The sequence below is a fragment of the Tauraco erythrolophus genome, chromosome 16 (assembly GCF_009769465.1).
Source record: "Tauraco erythrolophus isolate bTauEry1 chromosome 16, bTauEry1.pri, whole genome shotgun sequence".
NCBI classification, from domain to species: domain Eukaryota; kingdom Metazoa; phylum Chordata; class Aves; order Musophagiformes; family Musophagidae; genus Tauraco; species Tauraco erythrolophus.
Window position 1 is genome coordinate 12,113,770 of NC_141480.1, and position 26,738 is coordinate 12,140,507.

At 59.2% G+C, this 26,738-nt stretch overlaps 1 protein-coding gene across 1 annotated transcript; it reads left to right on the forward strand.

The window, feature by feature from the left end:
* The first annotated feature begins 3,253 nt into the window (after window positions 1-3,253).
* On the forward strand, window positions 3,254-25,957 carry AFAP1L1 (actin filament associated protein 1 like 1). The gene is made up of 19 exons (XM_086621827.1): window positions 3,254-3,269; window positions 17,500-17,628; window positions 18,191-18,274; window positions 18,635-18,732; window positions 18,896-19,007; window positions 19,396-19,494; window positions 20,162-20,373; window positions 20,709-20,888; window positions 21,611-21,697; window positions 21,996-22,089; window positions 22,237-22,389; window positions 22,832-23,043; window positions 23,467-23,612; window positions 24,009-24,087; window positions 24,221-24,335; window positions 24,542-24,706; window positions 24,964-25,142; window positions 25,410-25,538; window positions 25,934-25,957. The coding sequence occupies exons 1-19, from the start codon at window positions 3,254-3,256 to the stop codon at window positions 25,955-25,957; spliced, it is 2,313 nt and encodes a 770-aa protein (XP_086477953.1).
* Window positions 25,958-26,738: the final 781 nt, after the last annotated feature.

Genomic DNA, 26,738 nt, shown 5'->3' on the forward strand with positions numbered 1-26,738 from the left:
ATGCAGTGCACTATAAATATATACATACCTATAAATATATACATAGATCTCTATATTGCAGCTCTGTATGATTCTCAGTGCTGTACGTGGCGGAGACATCCACCCTCTTGCACCTGAGAGTGAACTGGAGTTTGCAGATCATGCTCTTTGTTTCCTTTTCTTTTCCAACCCTGTTTCTCTATATCAATCCTTGGGTTTTCCCAGGGAGTTAAAGCCATGTGAGCCCCAAAGCACTTGGTCTCTCTCACTTGCTGACCCATGGGGACAAAGGGGCAGGATTTTCCTGCTGCAGCTACGGCACCCAGGGCTATGTCCTGGGGCTGGGGTGGAGCAGGGCTGTGGGATGTGGTGGCATGGGGAGTGTCCCATCCCCCTCTACTCACCTGCTCTGTGTATTTAGTTATGGGTTGGAAAAAACCCTGGGTACATTTGCAGGAAAGCAGGATCCCACCATGGGCTCCGTACTGCCCTCCCTGCCTTTAACAGGGCTGTGCACTGGGAGCACCTTCAGCCTCACCCTCAGGATCAGAACACAGAGCTTGGGGCAGGGGGACAAGGAGGAGTAGTGGTGGGGACCCCACCAGAGCAGGGTTCACCCCTACGGGTCTGGGTGCCAGCTTCAGCCCTGATGTGTCCTGAGCTGGTGGCTTGCCCTGTAAACTGGGTATTGCTGCGGAGCCAGTTTCTCCTCCCAAAGTGCCGGAACGACGTCTTTCCAGGCCATCCCAAAACCAAGCCCTTCTTAAATGAAACAGCCAAAGCCACCCTCTCCCTTGCGCGGTTTCTTGCCGCTGTCCTGGTTTGCCCAGGGCCAGCGATGCCGCCCAGTCCTGGGCCCCTGCGCATTTGGGCTCACCCAGAGCGGTGTGGGCACCCAGCCCTCTGCTTCAGGGTCTGGGCACCTGTGGGAGCAGCAGTGGGAGCCGGGGGCAAGGCCAGAGCAGGGGGCTGGGGGTGCCAGTCCCACTGACTGCGGGGCCTTTTCATGGGGGTTTTCCTGAATTATCCCATCGCTGATGTCTGTGTCCCAGATGAATCACTCTGCATGTCTCCAGGATTGAAGGCTATTATCACAGCCATTCAGCATTCACTCCACTGCAAACTATTGGGATTGGTTTTTTTTTGCTTTTGCATATTTTTTTCTTAAAACTAATAGGGTTATTTCTACCCAAACATCTTTCCTGGTGTCTGTAGTGCTCTGGTTTCCTATTTGGTTGTCTGGCACAGTTTTCAGGCATACCACAGGATGGAGCAGTCCCAAACAGGCCAGCAAGTCACGGGGTGCCTCTGCAAGAGCTGAGTCAGCGGAGTTCCTCCAAGGGGACAGCGAGGGTCTTACCTTCACTGTACCACGGGCCAGCTCGACTTCTGCCTGCTCTGGTTCTCTTTGAAACCCTCCTGTCCTGGTGTCTCCCATCAGGTGGATCGAATGCCCCTCCTGCCATCAGCACCTCTGCTGCCGGGTGCTGAGCCTGCCCAACTTGTTGCCCAGAAAAGCCATCTCCGGGTTCCTGTGTGAGGCAGGAGAGACTTGCGGGACCCCTTGCAGGGGTCTGCCAGGGTGCTTGGGGCAGCGGGTTTCCCGTCAGCAGCAGCCCAAGCTCCGGGAGCTTTACCCTGGCATGGAAGAGGTTGGGGCCTGAAGTGGAGATGGCAATATTGTACTGGTAATTGCTTGTCTGCTTTAGTGCAGCAGGAAATGAACCAATTGTATTTATAATCATTTCACTCATATAAACTACGGCTCCCTAAATCAAACTCAACCATTTGTGGCTATAAGAAACTTCCATCTCCAGCAGCAGTTTCAGTGATAAAGCCTGGAGGTTATTAATAATAACACAGCAGCAGGAGTCTTGCCATTCTCAAAGCATTTTATGGACAGTAACTAACTGTTCCCCACAACTACCTGCATGGCAAAGATGGGGAAACTGAGGCAGGGCTCAGTGCTGTCTGTCAGAGCCAAGGAAGCCTCTCTGGCCCCGTGCCATTCAGGGGCAGTGGACACCCTGTGGGTCCCTGATGGGCTCCCATTGCCCTGGGGTGTGCAGAGAGCACCCACCTGCACTCCACTGAGCAGTGGTGGGTTCGTTAGCACCTGCCCTGGAAGCTGTCGCTGCCTGAGCCCGCTCTTGTTTGGCTGCTTTGTGAGTCCCAGCCACAAAGCAGCTGGAGCCTGGCGAGCAGCAGCGTTGGCGGCTTTGGCCTGTGCCTCGACCACAGCCCCAGAGGTGACCCCGCATTACAAGAGAAAATGGAGCTCCATCCAGAAGGGAGGGAGCAGCGTCCGGGCAGGGGCTGCTTGGAGAGAGTGGAGTAGGGCTGGCTCCGGGCTGGGCATAGCGGGGTGCAAAAGGAGGGTCGCTGCCTCTGATTGCCCTGGGCTGAAGGTGCCCCAAACGGGGAAGCCCCGGAGACCAGTCGCAAGTGCATGTCTGATGTTTCAATTACTGCTTTCCCAAGTGATAATTGGTATGTATGAAATGGAATCGCGTTTCAGTCACAGCCTGCTGTCCCCAGGGGAGGGCTCAGCTGCAGTCCTGAGGCCAGGAGAAATTGTCCTGGGAGTGCCAGGAGTCAGTGTCCCTGCTGCCACACAGCAGATCTTTGCTGGGGAGAGGCAGTGGTGGTGGCACGAGCACCATGGCCAGGCAGAGGCCCATGAGGACCACCAGGAGGGCTGAGCAGATATGAAGGGCTTTGGGGTGGGGGGAGCAGGGAGGGAGGTGGTCAGAGGGAGCTGTGCTTGCTCACTGGGTGTGCCTTTGGGTGGGGGAATTAGTTCCAGATCCTTGTGCAAACTGAAGTTGCCCAAACCAACAATCCCCGGGGGCAGGCAGTGGGCAGGGGGAGGTGGCCCGCCGTGGACTCCTGCCCTTCACGGGGCGGGGGGGATCTCCGGGTGGGGAGCTGGGGATGCTCGATGCCCGGGGTGGGGGGGAAACCCCGGGACGTCGGGGTGGAGGGAGGTGGGTGCTGCAGGGCTGCACCCTGGGGTTGCACCCCCCAGCGATGAGGACAAACTTTCCACCCGTGTTGCCGGGGCGGGGGGGCGCGGAACACACACCTCTAGGAGGTCTCTCGGTGCCGTGCGGGGCCGTGCCGGTGCTCGGCGCTGCCGTGCACCGAGGGAGGGGCGGACGAAGCGATTGGCCGCTCCGAAGTCGAGACCCGGCCCCGCCGGGCGGCTGCTACCGGTGACACTCGCCCGCCCGCGCCTCCCGGGGCGGCCGGTGCTGCCCGCGGCTCCGGGACCATGGACCGTCTCAGCGGTAAGGGAGAACGGGCCGGGGCCGGGACGGGCATCCCCTCTACCCGCCGTGCCTCCGGGGATGCCCGTCCCGGTCCCGGGGGGCTGGAGGGTCGCGCATCCCTTCCCAACCGAACCGGTATAGCTCACTGGATCGATGTGGGACCCCGTCTTTGCTCCCCAGCAGCCCAGTTGGGACACAAACTGGTACCAGTTTCCCTTTGCTGGTCCGATGGGTGAAAAGCCAGTGGCTTGTAAGCAAGTCTATGGGGTGTAAGCACTGGTTAGGGGAAGTTAGGGTCGTAGTCAGAGAGGTGAGTGATGTTTCCAGACAGAGGTGATGGGATCCAGAGGGTTTCCCCAGTTGTGGAAGAGGCCAGTGGTCTTGTAAAGCCATGGAGGGCCTGATCCCCACCCTGCTGGGAATCGGCTGCGTTCCCACATGTGTATGATTCCCATGGCATCGGGCTCATGTAGCTGTTAGGCTTCGATCTGGGATACAAATAAACCTGCCAGGGCTTTGGGCCAATTTTGCAGAGAAGGTCCTGGCTTTCTGCTGGGGCTGACAGGTCCCTGGACGGGAGCAGAAGATGGCTTTTGGGTGGACTGGTGCTTGCTGCTTATGAACGCTTGTCTAGGGCTGCAGAAGAGGAGCAGGTGGTGACATGATGTAGCACAGGGGTCCTGGCCCTTGGCTGATCCTTGGAGGTGCCGCAGCAGCACCAGCCAAAAATGATAATAGGGGCTGGGACCATGCTGAAGTCCCCAGGTGATTCAGGCAGTGTCTGCAGCTCTGGGTCAGCAGCAGAAGGACCCAAGGGTCAAGAGTCCCCCTTCCCAATGTAAAAGGATGGGGTGGTGTTTCCGCAGTGGAAACACGGTATGAGGAGTTTGACTCTTGGGCTGCAGCTCACAGCGTCGGTGCTCAGAGAGCAGTGTCAGTGCCCAGCAGCTCGGGAGGGGACAGGGACAGTAACAGGGACAGCCTTCCCCCACGGTGGCGGCTCGCCCTGCCTGACAGTCAGACAGGTGGCTTTGCCAGCTCTGAAGGAGGGTGCTGTTGGAGGAGGGTGAGTGTTGTCAAATGACACGTGCTGCCAGAGCTGTCCTCCAAGGTCTCAGAGGACCTCAGTGATGGAGAGAGGGGAGAGCAGAGGGCCCCAGCTTCCCTGTTCTCTTGCTGTGTGAGCTGATGAGAGGCTACCCTGTTTGCATCCCAGCGCACCCCAAAAATCAAACCTGGGACCTCACCACAGGAAAGGGCAGGGGGTGCCCGGCATGCTGCAGAAACCATCCTGAAGCATTGTGGAGATGGGCCCAGGCATGATGCTGGGCCAGGGGGAGAGCTGCTCTTTTATCCCCCTTGCTGGTGCCTTCTATGGTAGTGGCAGCAGTGCCTGCCTGCTTTGCTTTGAGTGCTTATAATGAATTGCTGTTGGCACCTGGATGGCTCTTTGTTAATGTAAACCTCCTCCAGACCCTTCTGTTCATCACCCAGAGCTGCTGGATCTCTCTGGGGGCTGTGGCTTGCGGAGGGAAGGTGTGTGGGGGGTCTCACCAGCCTCCCTTCCCTAGTGCCAGGGGTGCTGGGTCTGGTGATGGGTGGGAGCTCTGTGCCCCATTCCCAGCCTCTGCCTGCTCTCTGGCAGCCCCTTTCTTCACCTGGAGCTCCGCTCAGCCCCTGTGTGTATCCTGACTTGCTCTTGCTTTATGATCCACCAGCTTCTTCATGGCTTTCTATGCTCCAGCTGAGCCTGCTGGGCAGCAGCCAGCTCAGCTCTACACGGGCAGATAACCGGGGGAATCGGTGCTGTGGGCTGTTTGCAGAGTTGTTTCAGGTTGTTCTGATGGAGGAGCGTGTGTGTGCCTGCATGATTTGGGAGGTGATCTCTGCCAATTGCCCTTATTCTAGCAGGGCTGTGCTCCCGCACGGCTTCTCCTTGTTAGTGACTCTTCCGTGACCTTTTGTGCCACCAGAATTTAGGTCCTGCACCAAACTTATCTGGGGTCTAAATCCAGAAAAGCTGGTGGAGATGTGTCAGGGATAAACTTGGCTCCAGCTCGCCCACAGGAATGGGGAGGCAGCAGGGTTGGTGGGAGGGAGCCCGGATCATTCCTGACCAGCCGCCTGCAAGCTGGCGGCAGGAATCCCACTCGCCCTGCGCACGTAGCCTGGTGGAAGGGGGTGCAGAGCGGGTGCAAAGCACAGATCGGGCCAGCTGTTAGCACGCCAGGCAAGTGCCGAGCTCTCCCCTGCATTGCAGCCATTCCTTCCGCTGGAAACTCAGCTGCCCATGGCCACCGCCTGTTTATAGCTGGGGAGGATGCAGGAAAGGGGGCTGAGTCCACCCCAGGCTGCTCCATGGTGCAGGGCAAAGAGGGTGAGAGGGCAGCCTGGGGATGCTGGTGCCAAGCAGAGCAGGAAGGCACTGGAGTTATTTTTCCCTTATTTTCCAATACCCTTCCATGTGCAGCACTGTTCCAAACTGGGGGAAATGGGTCTCACTGTAGGTACTGGATCTCTGTTGAGGACAGCCTGGCTGTGTAAGAGGGGCACAGACCAGTCCTGCCTTGTGGGTCCCGAGTGCCCACTGTGCCAGGGGCTGCTGGAGAGGGGAAGGTGCAGGCTCATGCCCCTACTGAGTGCTGCAGGGGTAGTGTCCTCCAACCAGGGACCCTGGGGACTGTCCTATCTGCCTGGGCTGTCTGGAAAACCTGCCTCTTTCCTGCGTTTGCTCTCGACCTGGAAATGCTGTTTTCCGGTGCAAATGTGCTGAGCTGCGAGGCTGACACACCCTCTGCTACAGAGCAGTGCCCATGTGCCTGAAATCCCCCCCGACAGCAGCCAGCAGGAGGTTCTTCTTATCCCAGCTCAGGAAAACTTTGTTTAAGGTTTTGAAGAAGTTGTCTCATCCCAGACAGTGGGAAGGCTTTTCAGAGGAGGACAGGGAGTGAAAACTGGGCTTGACCCAAGATTTGCCTGTTGTTCAGTAGCCAAGTATCTTGCTGGGGACAGGAGATAATGATTTTGCAGAGTGGAGGCTTGAAGTGGTTTCTGGCATCCCAGACTCATGTCCTAACCCCTTAACCCTTCCCTGCACTGGCTACTATCTAGTCTGGCACAGCTAAAGCTCTCTCCTGAGGAACACGCATCTCCTCCTGCGTATAAGGAATGTTAAAATTAATGGCACAACTGTCAGTCCTGCAAAGTATCTATTAAATGTCCTGCTCCTGCCCTGCAAGAGTGAAAATTTGGGTTGGAAACCTCCCAAGGAGCAATGCATTGTCTCTGCCAGCCCTGCACAAATAAGCCCCAGCCTGGCACCTCCTGCTAGGGCACCCATGGATGAACAGAGCAGGTCCTGCCACTCGCAGAGATGGCACCCATGCAGCCACCAACAGGCTGCCTTTCATCACCCTGCAGCATTCGGGGAGCTCAGATCCCTCTGCAGACACTGCGCTGACGATCTGCAGCCTCTGCAGTGAGGAAGGATGAAAGGACCTTTTTTGGCCCTCCCTCCACCAGGTTCCCTGCACGGCACAGCTGCTGCAGCCCCTTCCATTTTTGCTCCTGAGATACCTCCCATCCCATCAAAGGCAGGCTCTTTGGCAGGCAAGGGAAAACACTGACATTTCATAACAGTTTGGAATGAAAACAGATCTTTGCTGCAAGGGGTTTCCATGCTCAAATTATTATTTTTTTTTTTTCTGAAGTGGGTTTCATGTGTGTATGATCCTGGAAGTGATAGAAGGGAGCTCTGGGCGATGCTGGTGTGCTCTGATTGCTGGCAATTAGCAGGAGATGTGTAAGAAGCAGCTTGAAGGATGGCTTTGGCTTTCTTCTGGGTTTTTTTTGAACATTAGACCCACACAATTTGGTGATGGGGGAAGAGCCCCTTTTTGGCTCCTTGTCCAGTGAGTTCAAGCCTCCCATTTTCATGTGGTCTCAGTGTCATCTTATGCCTTGGGAATCCAAAGTTGTGAAGGACAGATCCAGGAATAGAAGTTATGTAGCAACAGGTTTGATAGCTGGCTTTTGTGTCCTGGAGTTAAAAGCAGACACGGTGAACCAGTCCCGGCACCGACGGAGCCATCGGCGGTAACCAGAGCAGTCACATCTTCCCATGTGCTCAAGCTTGTCAGCTTTCCCACTGGGATAAACTGGCTTTCCAGCCCCTCCGCCCCTGCCCCGCAGGGGTTAAGCGGGTAGGAAATGCTGTCGGCTGGTGGCCTTGCTGCTGCACCTGATGCTCTCGGCGGAGCAAGGGAAGGGAAGGAAACGGAAGGGCTGTTCTCAGCTGAGAAAATACGCTTATCCTGCTCTCTGAGGGTCCTCTGGTGCGGCACGGCCCCAGCCCCCAAATGCAGAGACCCTCTGCTGTGCCCTGCCTGCCCTGCCCCAGGAACATTGCTTTCCTGCAGGAACAGGGCTGAGGTGGCCACTGAGAGGGTCCCAATCCACCCCCCAGGCAGGGCAGATGTGTGCCCGGCACAGCTCCAGACCTCCTGGGCATTGCCTGGGTCAGGACAGGGATGCTAACACAGGAGGCTGGGTGCTGGGCACTTGTCTCCCTCCTTCTCTGCCTTACTCCAAGGGGATATTTCCCCCACTGAGGATCTGTGGTTTCTCCTTCCACCGTCTCTGAAAAGAGGGATCCACTTTGTGCAACGTGGCTGAAAGCATTTGGGAAAGCAGAGCTGGCTGGTGGCAAATCCATTAGCTTTCCTGCTAATCCCATGGCCTCTCTGCCCCCACCCTGCTAGGTGAGGGTCCCGTACCCTCCTCTGCTTCTGAGGGTCCGGGCACAACTGCCTCCCCCTCCTAGAAAGATGTGTCAGCCCTGCCAGCTTCACCGTGTCTTGCTCCTGTGGGTCGGATGTTGCATCCGAGGTGTTTTGGATCTTGGCTTCAGGGAAGGGGGATGTACAGGACAAGGAGAGCCGCCTTTTAGGATGCAGAGAACTTTTGACCCCCGTCAGTGGGGCTGGGGTGTCCATTTTGGAGATTTGGGGGCTGGAGGACCCCCCTGGCCCTGAATGCTGACGTGGCCATGCCTGCCTGTGCACAGGGCAGTGGGGAGGCCATGCCTGTGGGACAGCCATCATCACCAGGGTGCTGAGTCAGCGGGTTTCGCACCATGGTGTCTGCAATTAGCTGTAATTCCTGCTGTCCTGGAGGCTGAGGTTTGGTGGACACGGAGGGCTGCAGAGAGGTGAGAGCTTCAGGTTCCCCCAGCTCCAAGCTAGCTGCAGGCAGGAGGGTGCATCCCGGGGAGGCTTCCCGGTGCTCTGCGCATCGCAGGGGTGGGCAAGTGGCTGTGGCACCAGTCCTGGGGCCTCTCCTGGAGCTGGAGGGGAGCCCGGGCCAACCTGCTGCTCCCCATGCTGCAGAGTTTGTTTGGAAAAGGCCAACACCAAAATTTTGGTTGGAGAAAACACAGTTTATTCTGGGTTCCGACTAATCCTAACATCTCCTCTCTGCCTGAAGCTTGTTTTTTATACATTACTCAGCAGGTCTCACCCCTGCCTGACGATTCCTTTAAAGGGCATCTCAAACCTCTCTTTTTCATTCATTATTTAAACCTGTTCTCCAGCCAGCAGCCTCCGGAGCCCCGCTCCCAGGCTGGCCCAACACAGCACCCTGCCCCATTCCTGCTGAGGCTGGCACCAACTTTTGAAATGTGGCTTTGAAACACTGAATCAGGTCCATGCAAATTTGCAGAGCCAATTGTGTTGATTGGGCTGAGCTGTGGCTGGAAACAACTCGTACCTGGGGTTGGGAGCCCCTCGGAGTTCAGGGGTCCAGGGCAGAGGGAGGAGGCTGCCCATGCCCTGCCTGGGGACACGAGCAGGGTCACTCAGCGATATCTCACCTGAGTGCTTTTGTTTACTCGACTTCTTGCTGTACTCAGCAGTAAGAGAGAGTGATGCAGAAACCACCCCCGCCTCCTCTGGGGTGGGGGCAGCTGCAGCTTCTTGGGGTTAGAAGGATAAAGTTTGCTTTTGGTGAGCTAAAGCAAAGCACTGCAGTCTTCTCCAAGAGGTGGAGAAAGGGCTGCAAAGCCATCAGCAGCAGGGGGACAGCCCCAGCAGCTCCTGGAGAAGGACTCCTGCTGCAGTGTGGGGCACTGGAGGGTCGTTATCTGCCTGGGTCACAGGAGATGTTTGTGGGTGATTTAATCAGCCTGTTAATTATTACCTGCACCACTGGTGAAGCTGCTCTGCTTTTACGCAAGCTGCTGGGAGGAAGGACGTACCCTGCAGCCCAACAAGGGCTGCCCAGGGTTTTTTTCCAGCAGCAACACCAGTTCAGAGAACCTCGGCCCCTCCAGCGCCCTGGGGCTCTGTTGGGGCTCCCTGGGGAGGTGACACCCCTCCACGAATCACTGCCCAAGGGGACTTGGGTGCCAAGCAGAGCACGCAGGGTGAGAGTGCCCAGACCAAACTGCAGCTCTGGGCATGCGGTTGCTGCTGAGGAAGAGATTTTCCACCCTCAGCCATGCTCTGAGTGTGGACATTGCCAGGACAGCCTCAACCCAGCTTAGGGCTTCAGCTGCAGAGCAGCACCCGTCCCTCCGGACGTGCTGCGAGGGGTGTGCTGCTAGCACAGGGCTGGGTGGGAAGGGGATCACCATCATCCCTTGTTCTCCAGTTTCTCCTTTGATCCAATTATATAGACAAGAGGCTTGACTGGCCCCACAGCAGTGAGCAGTGGTTTCTGCAGTGCGTGAGCTCGCAGGGACATAAGCGCAGGTGATAATCTTTGCCCTGTGCAAGCTCTGTTAGCCTGTAATTGCCCTTCTCTCTATTCAGGACTCCTGTTTTCATGAGTAAGACTGTGGGGAGGATGTGACACTGTCTCTCCTCCAGAAAAGAGTGCATTGGGATGGGTGTGTTTGGGGTCTTGCTCCTGCAGCCGATTCTCTTGTGTCTGCGCTCTTGGCACTGGCTGGGTACACCAGGCAGAGCACCAGGCTCTGGACATGTGCTGCTGCTCCCTTTGCTCTTCTCTGCTTTTTGGGGGGTGGCAAGGACTCTGAGCAACTGCTTCAGCACAAAGGGCCGGGGTGGAGCAAGAGGGCTTGGAGAGAGCGTGGCTGAGTTGGCAGCTATGCCACTCTGCCCAGGTTGGACTTGCTGCTTGGCTGGGCTTTGCTGGGGTAGGTGAGCAGCTGAGAGCCAGGCCATGCAATAAGGCTTTCTGCAAAGCTATTTATACCAGGGAGATGAGCTGCTGCTGGCAAAGGCGCCGGGCCAGATGCAGAACCCTTCACACAAGCAGCTGAGCTGACCATGCTGCTGGGGTGGTGCTGGGAAAGGACCCCCTCTCACCCCTCCGTGCTGCTATCAGTGTTGGGGTGCGTCTGGAGCAGATGGGGCAAAAGATGAAGGAGGCTCAGCAGGCAGGGTAGCCTTCCTAGTATTTCATCTCTCTGGTTGCTCATCTCCCCCTCTCGCAGGGCCAGAATGGGACTGAGGGACCCTGCAAACCCTGCCGGCTCCTTTGTGTAAGGAGAGAAGCCCGCGGGTGACTGTGCCGGGAGGGAGAGCTGGCGGGGGACCTTCTGCTCCCCTGAGCAAGCAGGTTCCCTGTTCATCTGCCGGAACTGATTTTCCAGGGTTATCAGCTAAGGATATTAGTTACTGTAAGATTATGATGATGAGATTCCCAGGAGATGTGTGTCCCTGCCCTGCCTGCTGCAACCTGACTTCGTGGGTGCGGGGTGGTGGGGAGGTGGCAGGGAGGTGCTGGGAGTTTAGGGGGTGAGTCAAAAGGTTTGAGCTCACCTGGTGCTCCACAATGCCCAGGAATGCTGCGGCATCTGAGCTGGGAGCTGCTGGGGCAGCAGGGATGGCTGTTGGGGTCCTGGGGCTAACAGCAAGGGGGTTAAGCACAGCGAGAGGTGCGAAGAGGCACCAGTTGGGGCAGCTGGAGAGCCAGGGAGAGTGGGGGGCTCCTGGCCATGCCAGAGCCAGCCCCAAGAGCTTGGGCTCCTGACATTGTTGGATGCTGAGTCGGAGACGCTCCCCTCATCCGCCCCACTCAAGGGGCCCTTGTTTCCAGGGAGGAGATGATTCATATGCATCCAGTGGCCCCTTAGCAAATCTTCCACTGTTACACGGGATGTTGCCAGAGCTCAAGTGTGATCGTTAATAGTTGGCTTTTTTCTAAAAACCCTCCGGGCTGGAGCACGAGAAGTTGTTCCGTAGCGGTACAGGCAGCCGTGCTGGGAGGAGGAGGAGAAGGTACTTTCCAGGCTGGTGTTCCTGGCCCTGCCAGCCCATCCCAGTCATCTCGGTTTGCCCCACACCCAGCTGGGTGATGGCTGGCAGGGAAGCCCTGCTCTCCCCTGCCACCTCCCCAGGGGCCAAGCGCTGCCCTTCTGCTGCCTGCTTGGCCTGCCCACGCCGGAGGAGCAGTGGCCGCAGGCAGGGTGCAGGCAGGCACAGGCAGGCAGTGGTCTCTCCTCCTGTCTTCTGCACAAAGGAACAATTCTGGGAGCGCCATGCCACCCCGCCAAGGCACTTCCTCACCGGCTGTGCGCCTGCCTCCTCCCACTCGGAAAGAAACCTCCTTGGGAATGGGAATGGGAAAGGGAACAGGAACTGCCCTGGCAGCTCAGCACAGAGCTCAGGAGGCCATGGCCTTCCTCAAGGAGCAGCGGTGGGGGAAAGCTGGCCCCGGTAGGCTGGGAAGCAGCATGCTGGGACTGGAGGGGGCTGCCGACACCCGCTTCAGGCGTCACCCCCTCCAGTGGTGCCCATAGCCCGTGCTGGGGCAGGAGGAGGCTAGGGCAGGCAGTGCGGTATGGAGGCACATGTCGATGCCCGGGTGTCTCTTGCAGGTGGCTCAGCATCAGCCCGTGGTAAGGGCAGAGTGCTTCACCTGCTGCAAGTAACTCCTCGGGCAGCGCTGGGTCTGTTTGTCCCCCAGGGTAGGTGACCTCCCTGCAGGGCTCCTCCTGGGGCTGAGGCACCTCCATCACTGTCACAGGGGTAGCCCTCAGCTGTGCCCCCTTCCCTGGCCCACACCCCAATTATTTATGGCATGCCAGGAGCCATAAACGTTTGTTTACAGCCGGTGGCAGCTCTGAGGCAGCCCTGCGCAGGCAGGCAGAGCGTCCCGGGGCCCTGCCTGCGCCAACAGGAAGGGTTTATTTTTGCTTGGTTTTTATTTTAGCTACAAACAATGGCCGTCACTCCCAGCATCCGATTTCCCTCCCGGCCCTCCTCGCCCCCAGCCGTCACCTGGTGCAGGAGGAAGCGTGGCCAGGGGCAGGCGGAGGATGGGAGAGCCGCAGCCGCAGGCAGCATTAACGATGCTCTCAGCATCTCCACTCCCCGGGACTCCCTTTTGGGCCACAATCCGGCTTTGCTTGGGCTGACAACCCCACGTGCATTGTCTTATCTCTTCCCCTGCAAAAGCTGGGTCTGTACACCGGGAAACTCCTGCCTTGGCTTGGCCAGAGCCTCTTCCTCCTCCTCCTCTTCCTCCTCTCTGCAGGTTGCTGGAGTAAGACCTGCTTTTTGCTCCTGTGATGAAGCTGAGGCCGGGAAGGGGGAGATGGGCTCTGCAGCTGCGGGCTGCACCCGGACCCTTATCTCCACACTGTGGAAGTGGGTCCCTGAGGGCGGGAACACTGGCGGGGTCTAAAAATAGAGCTGGCTTGGGTGCAGGGTGGAGAGAGGCGGTGGGGTGCTGGAGGGGACACAGCTCTTCTGCCAGCATCATGCTTGGTGCTGCTTCTAGGGCCGACTTCAGTGGCAGAGAAAATACTGTTGTCCTGAACAGCAGCAGCATGCTGGTCCCCCAGCTCACCCCGTCCCGGCATTGCTGCCCTGCATCCCCCCAGCCCATCCCGCCTGAGTTAGCTAATGCTAAAGCCATCTGTGGCTGTGGCTCCTGGCCTTCCCAGGCTCAGAGACCTCACTGACATCTCCCCATCCCACTGCGGCAGTGGGACAGGCTGCAAACGTGGAGGGGAGCGAGTTTCTGGGAGAGGAGGCTGGCGTTGCTCCCTGTCCTGGGATGCCTGTGTCCAAAGCCTGAGCCCAGCGAGGCGGTACAATCCTGTGGGATTTCGGTTGCAAGAGAAGCCTCAGAAGAAAGCAGCAGGTGGAAGCTGTTTGTCAGCACCAGAGGCAGGCATGGAACTGGAGGTGTCCCACGAGCAAGGCGATGCCTTGGCAGATGGGGGACACAGGGTCCCTTTTTGGCTGCATCACCTGCTCAGCGCCTGCGGCCGCTCTGATGTTGGCCGCCTTACACCAGGAACCCTTTGATGTCCTGCCACCGCCTCTGTCCCTGGCTCTGCGGTTTTACACTGTGGTTGCCAGAGCCCCCGAGGGCGGATGTGTGCGCCGACACCAGCACCCACTCACCCATCCCTGGCACTTGAGCCAGGTCCCCTGCCCACTGCAGGTGGGCACAGACACAGGCTGCTGCAGGGTCTGTGCTCGCTCCTGCTGGCTATTCCAGAAGTGATGTGCTGGTCCTCGCTCGCCGGGTGGCCATGGGTCAGCCACATCAGCACCCGCTGCCCTGCACACAGCAACCCTGGAGCAGTTTCTCCCCTTGCTTCCTGCAGCCACCCCATTAACCTTATTTAGGCTGGAAGCCTAACGAGCGTAGGAAATGAATTCCTTCCCTTCCTCTACTCCCCCAGGCAGAGGCTCTGTTCAGCAGGCCGTGCTGCCTCCTGGAATCACAGGCTTCTTTGACTGCCTTCCCCCCCCTCACTTCGTATTTTGGAGGATGTTTAACAAGGGAGACGGAGGGGACAGCTCAGCTGGGGGGAAACAAAGGCGCCTTCAGTGCTCGCCCCGCGCCACGCTGCGTGTGCCCCAGCTCAGAGCTGGCTCTCGGAGCGTTGCTGATGAGCTCAGCTGCCAGCCATGCCAGGCGACAAACCTCACTTATCAGGCACTCTCGATTCTTGTGCGCGGCGGGGTCTCCTCACCCCCCCGTCACGCACGGCACGCCGCCTGCTTCGTCACTATTAATAGAAACCCACTTGCCCTTTTGCCCTTGACTGGTCCAAAGCCTTGACACAGGAGCTGGTGGCTGTGACGGGAGATGTCCTACACATGGCAGGTGATGGGGATGCTGGTGAGCACCACGACATCAGCTTCAGGGTGCTGTGGCAAGCTGATGTAGGGATGGTTCATGGTCCCCATCTCCTCCGTGGGTGCTCGTGGCCAGCTGAGAGCCTGCTAAGCAGGGGCAGCAGGAAGGTGGGTGTCTCCCTAGATGCTTGCAGGTGCTGGGTTGACAGCAGGGCATCTTGCTTTTTGTCCTAACTGCTTCCTTGCTAGTCCCTGCCCCACTAAGCCGTGCAGGGGAGGATGTCTCACCTGGCCTGGAGACCACCACCACATTGCTGAGCAGGAGCCTGCTCCCATCCTGCCTGCGCAGCACTCTGCAAACATCCCGCAGAGGATCTGCCCCTCTTCCTTCCCTTCCTGCCTCTGCAGAGGAGCAAGGAGAGGGCCATGGGAGCCCAGTGCTTACCCTTGCTCATCAGATGCATGAGGCTCTCCGGATCCCACCCCAGGGTGCATGCTGGAGGGGGGCAGTGAGCGGAGCATCAGCAGGACCTGGGTCCCATGGCTGCCTGTCTGTTGTGGGTGTTTTTCCAGCTCAAGGAGCAGGAGCCCCACTCTCTTTGTGGTTATCCTCTCCTTCCCCATAGGTTGGGGGATGCTGCCAGCTCCCTAGCCTTGCTCACTCCTTCTGGAGCTGTGCTGAGGCTTCTGCCCCTGCCTGGGGGCTACTTGTCCTGGTTCAGCCTGCCCATGGGAGGTGGGTGCTGGCAAAGCTGCTCTTGCCGAAAGGGCTGAGGCTGCTGTTTAGCTTGGCGCTGGGGAGGGAGGAGGAAGCAGAAGGTCTGGGAAGATAGAATCCCATCGGCTGGGGCGGCAGGAAGAGACTTATGAGGTGCATCCTGCCTCACGTCCTGGGGAGGTGGTGATTTGGGGCTGGGCACGGTGTCTCCTTGCCCGGGGGCTCATCTTGGCCAGGCAATGATCCGCATCAACCTACTCATGTTGGGCTCCCCTTCAGCCAAAAACCCTTGAAACAGCAGTTGGTTTCACTGCTCTGTCCTTGCTTTGGGCAGCGGTTCCAGCCTGCTTCCCACCTGTCCTGGGAGTCTTGCTCTTTGCTCCAGGCCGTGGCTCACAGGGCTGGAAAGTGAGCACCCAAAATCCTGGGTCAAACCCATAGCTGCCCAGTTTTTGACAGGTGTTGGGCAGAAAGGATGTGGTGTTTGGATAGGGCCCAGCAGAAGCTTGTTAAAGAACATGAGTAATGAGGATCCCATCAGCTGCAACAGCACAGCGTCTTGCCCTTCCCCTGGGAAACATGCCCCTTGCCAGCCCTCACTGCTGCCTGGCTCTGCTCTGGCAGAGCCATTCCCTTGGCGGAGCCCAGAGGGGCAGCATTAGGGATGATCACAGCCTGGGCAGGGTGTCCCCAATGCTCCGTGCTGCTAGGGCACATGCTTTACCCTCCCTGCAAGCCAGCCCCATCAGTCAGCACGTCTGAGCTGCCTCTGTGGTCACCTCTGGCCTCTCCTCCTGTCCCTGGAGACCCAAATCCAGCTGCATGCTGCCCCAGCTGTGCTGCAATGACTTTTGGTCGCTGCCAAGAGAAGGGATCCCGGTCACGCTTGCACTGGAAGAAGCTGCAGCCTTTTTTTCCACCCTCTGTAGCCTCCAGAGCTGCAGATTTGCTGTTGTCCCTGAGGTGGCCTCTCCGATGCATCCCATCTTCTGCAAGCACTGGACCCTGCAGGAGCTACCCTGGATGCCAGTGGAGCTGGGTGGGTGCATGGTCCTGGGTAAAACAGGAGCTCAGTTTTGTCCTAGCCTGCTCGGAGGAGATAAGGTGCAGGAGGAGACCTGGGATGAGGATGTCAGTGCACATGCAGAAATGGGGGTGTGGGAGCTCATGAGAGATTTGGAGTCCAGAGTTCACCTCGTTCAAATTCTCCCCATCCTTCTCATCCCTGGCCAACATGTTTTCCCAAAGCTGTTGGTCAGCTGCTGCCAACATCATAAGTACTGCTTTCAGTGATTAATTTTTTTTGTAGCCCTGCTCTGATACAGAAGCACCCAAGTGTTTTCTGGAGCCTTGCTGCATGGGTAACCCTCAGCTGCAGTGTCCTTTTGCTTCGTAAAAACTAGCCCATGAATCACCACATCAAAGAGAAAACCCACAATTTTATGTGTCGTGATGGTGATTTGCAGTGAATTCTCTTTTCCTGCTTTTCACTGGGCTCTCCCCGTCTCCCCTGCCTGGTTCTACCTGCCACGCTGGTGCTGTGTCCAGGTGCAGCAGCAGCCCAGGAGCTGGCGGGTGCTGGGATCCCACACGCTGGAAAGCGGACGAGCGGTGGCTTCTGGCGCAGTTCCTCTTTGCCAAGATTTCAGCTGCTCTGACTCTCTTGGCCACCTCTGTGGCTGTGTGTGTCGGACCAAGTCTCACCTAACACAGAGGCAAGTGGAGAGAGACCCTCCTGTGCTCCCCGTCCTCTCCCCGGGCACCTCTCCCGCTGCCTGTGTGGGGCAGGGACTCCATGCCTGGAGGGAAGAGTGGAGTGGCCTTGAAGCAGTGTGGATGAGCTGGGATGATACAGGGGAGGAGTGACAGCAGGGCAGAGGAGCTGCTGATGGTGGGCGTGGGGATGAAGGCTCTGGCCTGTGTATGGGGACTCTGTGGAAGTGACACTGGGCTGGGAGGACACGGGTGGATGAGCACAGCAGGGGAATATGAATGTCCCCCAGCAGGCGAGGAGTGAGAGGACGTCTCCCTGGGTGGCATTGCCAGGTGGCTCCTGGGATAGCATCTGGGTTTCCTTTCCTTCCTTCCTTCCTTCCTTTGGTCACCACCCAGTGCACATCACAGGGAAGGGGGCACCAGCAGCAACGATACGCTGTTGGGTGGACAGAGGTGTAGTTTTATCTGCATGGAAAAATACATGTGCTGCGCCCTTTGATAGTGGTCCAGTAGCCCTGCAGAGCTGGTGTTTCCGTTCGTTGGCTGTATCCTGGCGTCTGCGTGCAGGTGGAAGAGCTTGTGCATGCAAGGAGCACGTGTACACTTAGCAAACACTGCCTGAGCCATGCTAGGCCAGCTGGGAAAGACCTCCATCCTGGGGTCTTCCACACATTCCAGCCCCTTCTGCCTTGTCTCAACCCCAGCACCCCTACACCACTCTGGCTGATGGGCTTTTTCCTGCTTCCTGCAGTGCTGGACCAGCTCCTGCCAGAGCTCAGCATCTTACTCAAGCTGTTGGACCACGAGTACCTGAGTGCCACCACGCAGGAGAAGAAGCTGGCTGTCTCTACCATCCTACAGAAACTGCAGCCGCCAGCAGGTCTGTCCCGCTCCCACAGTACCCGGTGTCTGTCCCCAGGGGCAGTGGGTGTCCCCAGCAGCTGCCCCGGGCCAAAGCCCTCAGTGGGGTAGGGAAAACCATCTGCAGGGCAGGGAAGAGCTGCCTCTGTGCCCAGTGCCCAGCACCTGGTCAGCCCTTGGGGTGCTTTGCTCCCTGCTCTCACTTCCCAGCTCCTCCCAGCCCTGGGTGCCGGGACTGGTGTCAGCCCTGCTGTGGCTGCGGGGGGGCTGCTCCCGGCGGAAAGGCTGCTTCGCAGAGGTCTTCCTGCCACCGGTTTCTGCTGAGCACAGGGGTTTCCGCGGGAAGGCCAGGAGGGCCGTGCACCTGGGGCTTCACAGCCTTCCCACTTTCCTGCCCTCCTTGGGGCAGGCAGCAGCATCCTTGGGGTTCCTCTGCTCCCTGGGTGGCTGCTCCAGAGGAGCACCCCATGGCACGATGGGGTGGGCTGGCCTGTGTCCTTGGGTTGGTGTCTGCGGGGAGGAGGGTACTTGCCCCAGCCGCCCTGCCCACCCCCAGCCTGAGAACATCCCGTCTCTCCCAGGGAAGGATGTGGACTACATGTATGTCAACACGGCGTCCCTGAGCAATGGCACCAGCTTTGTGGAGTCTCTCTTTGAGGAGTTTGGTATGTGTGGCCAACTCGGAGTGACGCCTGAGGGTCCCACTGGGTGGGTGCCATGCTGGCCTCAGGGTCCCTACTGACAGTTGGAGCTCTGCGAGTGACCTGGGGAAGGAGGGTGAGAGCTGCATCCTTGTGTCCAGGTGGGCACCATCACCCCGGGTGCTTGCTCCCACTCCCCTGAAGCTGCCTGAGGACTGGCCATGGGGAGTCCACACACACCCTGGCCCAGCGGCGCCCCTCGCCTGGCACCTTCCCAGTGAAGGGCCGTGGGTGCTTGCATTGGGGGACCCTGCAGAGCATAACTGGGGAGGCCAGCTCTGGGGCTTCCTGCTTCCTTCACCCTCTGTGCTTACCCCTGGGCAGACTGTGACCTGCGGGATCTCCAGGACATGCAGGAGGAGGAGGGGGACACCAGCGATGGCATTGGCTTGGAGGTGGCAAGGAGCGAGACGGCAAAAGCTGTAAGTCCCTGAATGCCCACCTGCAAGGTCGGCTCTGCAACTGCCCGGGGAGGGGGTGGCGGCCAGGGCTGGGACCCATCCCTGTCCCTTGCCACCACGGTAGCTGCTGGGACTCATGATCCTCTCCGCTGCCTTGCTAATGCCAGTGGTGTTTCTGCTGTAGGTTCCTGTGGACCCTGCTCCGCCGCTGCCCACCACTCCCCCACCTGAGGATTACTATGAGGAAGCCCTGCCCCTGGGCCCTGGCAAAGCCCCCGAATACATCACCTCCCGCAGTGAGTCCTGCTCCGGGGTGGCAGGAGGGTGGGAGGAGCCCTGCAAGCTGCCTGCTGCATCCCCCCACCTGCCTGCCCACCTGGCAAAGCAGACAGCCCTTGGCAGGCGTGACAGCCTGTCCTGGGGAAGGAAATGTCGCTGCTCCCACCAGTATCACTCCTGTCCCGCTTCCTTCCCATCCTGTGCACTGCTATTGCAAGGAACTGTTTGCTCCAGCTCAACTGGGAAGGGGGTGATGGGGAGAGGTCAGAGCCACAAGGGGACCGATGCTGAGATGCCCTAGGAGGGTGTGCTTTGCTCTGCCCCGGCTCTCAGGCTCGCTGCTTAGAGCATCCTTGGGGGAAAGCCAGGTGTGACAGCCCCAGCTGCCCTCTGCTTCCTCCACAGACAGCTCCAGCCCCCCCAACTCCATCGAGGATGGCTATTATGAGGACGCAGACAGCAACTACCCCGTCACCAGGATGAACGGGGAGCAAAAAAACTCCTGTAGGTATCTGGGTGCCCTCGCCAGGGAGGGGAGAGCTTCAGCAAAGCCCAGCCCTGAGATGGGGCCTTGAGGGCTGGGCTGGGGGCTGGTTGAGGTTGAGCCTCTCACATGTCAGAGGCTGCTGGGCAAAAAGCAAGGAGCATGGAGTGCTGCTTGTCATGCAAGCCAGAGACCTCATGCTGCAGAAGGGATGTAAGTGGTGCTGTGTCAGTCACCAGCACGGGGAAGGGATGTCCCTGCCTGTGCAGCTCTCGTGCCCTGTGCGAGCTGCCTCAGCCGTGGCACTGGAGGGCTGGGGCAGGGACACCCCATGCAGGAGGCGTGGGGCAGAGGGCCGGCACGTGATCCTCTGTTGTGGGTAGGTTTAGTCCAGGCTTTCGAATGTGAGGCGTGCGAAGAAATAAGCCAGCCCAGGGGTTTGAATAGATGCACCTGGGACTGGCGTTTGGCCCATGAGCATCCTGCCTGGTTTGAAAGGGAAATGGAGACAGCTGGGGTCAAAACGCTGCTGTTTTCGGGGGGTGATGTGGAGTCCGTCCATTGTGGCACCCAGCCAGGCTCTGTGCTAGAGCCCCCCGGGTGTGGGGAGCCCTGGCAGTATGCAAGCGTGCCCAGCAGGCAGGGCCCCGGGGTGCCACTTGGGGTGACGCGCCTGGTTCCTTCCAGACAATGACTCGGATGCAATGAGCAGCTCTTACGAGTCGTATGACGAGGAGGAGGAAGAGGGGAAGGGCCAGCAGCTGACACACCAGTGGCCGTCAGAGGAAGCCTCCATGAACCTGGTGAAGGATTGCAGGATTTGCGCTTTCCTGTTGCGCAAGAAGCGCTTTGGACAGTGGGCCAAGCAGCTCACCATCATACGGGATGGCAAACTGCTGGTGAGCACAGAGCTCTGTGGGGACAGAAACCTGCTGGTGGGTTGGGAGGGAGGTTGGGTCCAGGCTGAAGACCCTGCCCCAAGGGTCCTGCAGAGCACATGCAGGGGCTGCCCTCGTTTCCCTTGCAGGCAAATGGAGGGCTCCCCTTTTTTGGGATCCTGTGGACTGAGAGGGAACCTGACAGCCATCTGCCACTGAGGGTCTTACAGAGCCTGAGCCACCTCTGTCTGTGCCACCTGAGAGGGACCCTGAGAGGGACCTCACCTCTGCCCAGGACGGCAGTGGGATGGGCAGGTTTTGACTGAGCCCTGAACGGTCCCCTTTGCTTCCCCTAGTGCTACAAAAGCTCCAAGGACCGGCAGCCGCACGTGGAGGTGCCCCTGGGGACCTGCAATGTCATCTACGTCCCCAAGGATGGGCGGCGCAAGAAGCACGAGCTGCGGTTCTCGCTGCCGGGAGCCGAGGCGCTGGTGCTGGCCGTGCAGAGCAAGGAGCAGGCTGAGGAGTGGCTGAAGGTACTGTGGCTGCCCCCACCTCGCCTGGGGGCTGCAGATCCTCCTTGGCATCCTCCTTGGCTGAGGTGGGGAGGGGGCTGCCCTGGGAAAGGTCTTGCCCCCTGGAAGGGGCTTTGCTCCCATCTCTTATCAGTCGGGGGGGGGCTTGGCCAGCTGCTTCCCAGGGCCTGGGCGTCTCCAGCGCTGATAGCCCTGCGGGGTGGGGATGTTTGCTCTCCCTCCCCTCTTCCCCATGGCCCTTTCCTGCCTTTGTTCAGGGGTGGGAGGCGGGGGCCGAGGGGAAGGGGCTGCGGGTGGGAAAGGAGCCTCTGTGCAGATCGCAAAGGCAGCTGTTACCCCAAACGTGGGAGAACAGGGTTGTCTTCCATGGCCTGGGCAAGCCACACTGTGCCTGCCTGTAAAACGAGGGGTCATGAGGTGTCCTGAGCTGGCACAATGACTGCGCGGCTTGGTGCCCAAGCCCCTCACCTCTGAGATTTCCAAAATCTCTGACAAAATCTGCAAAACTGGTGGTAGTTTTGAAGGGGTCAGGGTGTGTGCAATCCCCCAGGGAATTTGGGTGTGTGCCCCAGGGAGGACTCACTGTCCTGTCCTGCAGAGACCAAGACCTCTCTCCTGTGGTTCAGCCTGGCTCTGGCGGTGGGACAGGAGTGTCCTGAGCCAAGGAAAGTAGCCCTGGTCCTCGAGTCCATTTTGAGTGGCTGCTGGGGCTGTCTCTGCAGGTGATAAAGGAAGCCAGCAGTCCGGCAGCGGGCGGGATGGAAGCCCCCACCTCCCCGGTGATGCCATGCAAGATGGACCTGGATAAGGTGATGGTTTCTCACCACCCTGCCAAGGTGCTGTGTGGGGCTGCTGCAGCCGAGCACAGGGGACGTGGGGCCAGGGGAGCACCAAGCTCCTGGTGCCACGCGAGGAGTCCTTCCCATCCTCGCAGCAGCTCTGTGGGGCTTGTGGGGCTCCACACCAGTGGGGAAGGGGAACGGGGCTCCCATGGCACTGGGGGACGTCCCAGCCCTGCACAGGAGGGATGAAGGGCCAATGGTGGCTGTTGCTGGGGGCTGCACAGGGGGATGCTGCTGACGGGTGCCTGCTCCGCTCCCCCGGCAGCGGCTGTCGCAGGAGAAGCGCACCTCTGACTCAGACAGCGTGGCAGCAGGCGAGACTGGCTCCCCGGCAGCCCGCAGAGAGCCCAGCGAGCACGGTACGGCCCCTGCCCCCAGCCTGGTGGGCTGTCAGCCCAGCCGGGGGGGCTGGCTGCATGCACCACAACTGGGGAGCATCCTCTCCCAGTGAGGAGAGATGCCGTGATGTGCACCGGGGGCACACAGCTGCTCTGTCCTCCTTCCAGGGAAAGGCAAAAAATGTGGCTTGGCTGACCTGAAGGGCTCGATGAGCCGGGCAGCAGGGAAGAAGATCACCAGGATTATCAGCTTCTCCAAGAAGAAGCCTTCCCCTGAGGACACGCAGACCTCCTCCACCGAGGAGGACATCCCCTGCTGCGGTTTGTGTGGGCTGGGGGCACAGATGGGGCTCAGCTCACACGGGACTGGGAGCGATGGGGAGCTGCCGTCCTTCCCCCAAGCCTGGCCGTATGGGGGGCAGGTGGGGTGTAAGGGGGCGGTGGGGTGGAGGCAAGCTCAGCAAGCTGCAGGAGGGCGGTGACACTGCCTCAGACTACGAAACGGTGCCCAGTCCCAGCTCTGCAAATTCCCATGATTTGTGCGGAGGGGGCAAGGGGTCACCCATGTCCTCCCAGAAAACAGTCTCAGGTGACAGTGTGGCACTGAACTGGCATCTCACCTGGGTCCAGTGGTCCCATCTGGCTTACTGTGGGGAAACTGAGGCACGGAAGGACCAAACAAGTAGGGAGCCCTGTCTCATTAGAGCTTGCCCAAGGTCTGAGCAGGTGCTGAGACCCTTCTCTTGGCCCTGCCATCCTCCAGGCCACCTCAGCGTCCTGGTTAACCAGTGCTGGAAGGAGCGCTGGTGTCGCCTGAAGGGCAACACCCTCTACTTCCACAAGGACCGCACGGACCTGCGGACCCACGTGAACGCCATCGTCCTCCGGGGCTGCGAGGTGGTCCCAGGGCTGGGCCCCAAACACCCCTTCGCTTTCCGCATCCTTCGCAATGGGCAGGAGGTGGCAGCGCTGGAGGTGAGCAGGCAGCGGGGTGGGCAGCGTGTGCCGGTCCTGGGAGGAGGGGGTCGCCAAGCTGGGGGAGCACCTTCTGTGGTGATCAATGCTTGCATGCAAGCAGTGCCTTGTTTTCCCCTCCCCGTCACCTTAAGGAAGCCCAGGGCACCGTTTGGGTGAGGCGGGGGCAGCCACACAGGTATTTGCAGGCTGGGGGCAAGGAGGAGGCTGGCAGGGCTGATGCAGGCAGGCTGCAGGGTGTGGCTGGGGGTCTGGGACTGGGACCTCTTGCATATGCCCATGTGCTCTCTCTTGGACCCTCCTAAATCTTGCACACATGCTTCATGTTAGAGGGTTCTGCTCCACAGCAGAGCTTTGTGTCGGAAGGCAGGAGCGAGGGGCCAGGAGCTGGGCATGCACCCCAGCCCTTTCTCTCTCCTGCAGGCAAGCTGCTCTGAAGACCTGGGCCGCTGGCTGGGTCTCCTTTTGGTGGAGACGGGCTCGCAGACGGCACCGGAGGCCTTGCACTATGACTACGTGGACGTGGAGACAATTGCCAACATAGTGACGGCTGTGAGGCACTCCTACCTGTAAGGCTGTGCTCCTGCTGTGCCATGGCTGGGAATGTGCTGTGCCAGGGGCAGAGCATTGGGCTGGGGGTGGCGACCCTCAGTCCCATGTGTTCCTTAGAAAAGGCACGGGCTGGGACATAGTTTGTGCTGTGGTCTCGGGGAGAGCTAGTGTCCCAGGGGTTGGCGGTTCCCAAAGCAGGGCAGTCTCCCTTGGGCAGGATGGAAAGTGGAAGGTGTTTCATTAACGCTGATGAAGGACTTAAGGGTTACGTGTGGGAGGGTAAAGTAGGGTAGGGTAGAGCGCTTATGAGTGAAGCTGGGACAGCAATGCAGGAAGCCCTCTGAGATATAAGGGCTTCCTGGGGGGCTGGCAGGGATGTCCAGGAAAGGAAGACCCCATCCCTCTTCCTGCAGGTGGGCTAGCTCCTCCCAGGACCACCGGCCAGACTCCTCCCGCGTGGTGTACGATGATGTTCCCTATGAGAAGGTTCAGGTGAGCGTGGCTCGGGGGTTTGCCCTCTCCCACCGCTCTGGCCAGGCTATGAAAGATGCCCCGGGGAGCCTTGGCCAGGCTGTGATGGCCCCATGGGTGTTTCAGCACACTCTCCCTCCCATCCCTGCCGCAGGCCGAGGAGGAGCCGGGGCGGCTGGCAGGAGCGCAGGTGAAGCGCCATGCCTCCTCCTGCAGTGAGAAGTCACGGCGGGTAGACCCGCAAGTCAAAGTGAAGAGGCACGCATCGAGTGAGTGGGGTCCCTGGCTGCAAACCTCCGCGGGGGGACCTTGGCCAGCGTGGGAGGATGCTGTTCGCCCAAAGGGGTCTGCAGCCAGGCTGGGGCTGGCTGGCTCTGGCACACGGGTTATGGGTTGTGCTGCACCAGCTCAGCTGGACCTTGGATGGCATCAGTGCAGCCAGAGCCTTCATGACAGGCTCTCCTTGTGTATGCAGATGCCAACCAGTACAGGTACGGGAAAAACCGGGCCGAAGAGGACGCCAGGCGATTTCTGACGGAGAAGGAGAAGCTGGAGAAAGAGAAAGCATCGATCCGCAGTGAGCTGGTGTTGCTGCGGAAAGAGAAGCGAGAGCTGCGGGAAGCCATGAAGGGCAGCACAGGTAGGTTGGTGCCATTGGAGCGCTGCGGCTGGGGATGCTCGAAGGCACTCGGGTACAGGGGGAAAGCTGCAGAGCAGGGGTGGGATGGGGACGCTGGGCTGATGGTGGCATTGTGGCCATGAGCAGAGCTGGCTGCAGCATGCTGCCGGGCTGGCAGCCCCATCTAGTGTCCCCGTCCAGGAGGATGGGTGGCTTCTCCATCCCAGCAGCCTCATGCTCAGGCAAAGCCGTTGAGCTGGGCATGCTTGTGCAAGCAGGGTCAAAGCTGCAGGACCTGCAGCAGCGGGTGGCGGTGCTGGAGGAGCAGTGCCGGCAGAAGGAGGAGCACCGCGTCGACCTGGAGCTCAAGCTGACTGAAGTGAAGGAGCGGCTGAAGCAGTCGCTGGCGGGAGGGCCAGCGCTGGGGCTGGCTGTGACCAGCAAGGCTGAGACCGAGGTACGCACCGCTCCTTCCTCACTCTTGCACCTCCAGCTTCCTCCAGCAATGATGCTCCAGAGGTGGTGGAAGGAGCAGCATGTGAGGAAGAGGAGACATGCCTGCTGCTTCGTCCCATTGTACATTGAGGTGGAAAGCAGTGTCGATTAGTTTTGGCCACATCAGCTTTGACCTCATGACAGTTTGTGCTTGATTTTTTTTTTCCTGGCTGTCCCTGATCTGTGGGTCTCCTAAATTCTCCTCCTTCTTGCTCCCCCTTTTCCACAGGAAGCTACAAACAAGCCAAATGGGAGCCCCTCTGAGCACTTGGTCCCTGTTAACTGTGCAGCTGAACTGAGGAAGAGAAGTCCCTCCATCCTCCCTGCCAACAAAGGAAATGTGCTGCGGAAGGCCAAGGTCCTGCTTCACTCTCTCTCTCCTCCCCAGCCCCACAGGAAACGTCATTCTTCATCACATCGCCCTTGCTTGACCATAAAATCTAGGGATTGGGGATGCTCCCTACTCCAAAAGCAAGGGGTACTGCCAGGGTCCCCTGCAGCCAGGCTGCCTAGCTCAGCGGCACTCGCTGCTGGCATGAGCTGGTTTGCAGGGAGATTTGGGAGGTGCAGGGCTGGGTGGGCAGAGGGGAGAGCATTGCCTCTACGATGACCAGGACAGCAGTGACGCCAGGCTTTGAAGACACTGGGGTGGTCCAGAGTCCCCCCAGTAGGGAAGGATGCCCTCGAAGGGCTCAGACCTCACTTCTCCAGTGATGTCTCCTCATCCGTGCCCTTTTTGCCCTTTCTCTGCAGGAATGGGAAAAGAAGCAGACTTAAGCCACGCTGCAGGAACACCTGCCGAGCCCCCACAGGACACTGGGGCTCATGGAAGAGCTACAAGCCCCCTTTCTTCAAGGCGCCAAGAGGGTGCTGGGAAGGCATGGGGGGAGAGGTGCCCTCCCACGCCCTGCCACTGCGGCACCGTCTGCCTCGTGGACAACACTATAAACCATGGGGAAGGGGGCGGGAGGGGGATTTGGGAGGCGGGTGGGGAAGGGGAGTCCTTCGTGGATCAGGGTTGCGTACTACTGGGAAACCCATCTCTGGGGGAGCCTCCCCTGGGGCCGGGAGTTCAGCACAAGTTATGTGTGCCCATGGTCGTGCAGAAGGAAGGAGGGGAGCCCAGAGGCTGGCAGTCAGTGCTGCCTGGCAGGCGCTCTGATTTATCAGGATCAGCGTATGCCATCCTGGGGATGCTGGAGGCCAGGTTAACACTTTCCAAAGTGACCACGGACTTGTTGGGGATTTTTGGCTGCCTCGGTGTTGGAGTTCATGAGCTGCTCAGGACTGGACACTTCGGAGGTGCCGATCATTCACCCTGCTGCCAACTCCGCAGCGTCTCATCTCAGGGTTTCTTGTGTCACAAGCTTGCTGTGCCTCAACCAAGTGCCCTTGTCCAATATTTCTTTCTTGTCCTGCAGGCAGTAAGGGTGAAGGCACACTGGCTTCCCTTGGGAATGAACCAAGCTCAAGTGTCAGTATTTGAAAGCAAATTAACAGTGGACACCTTACAACCTTGCTAAAACAGCTTATAAGTGTTGCCAAAGGCTGAGGCTGG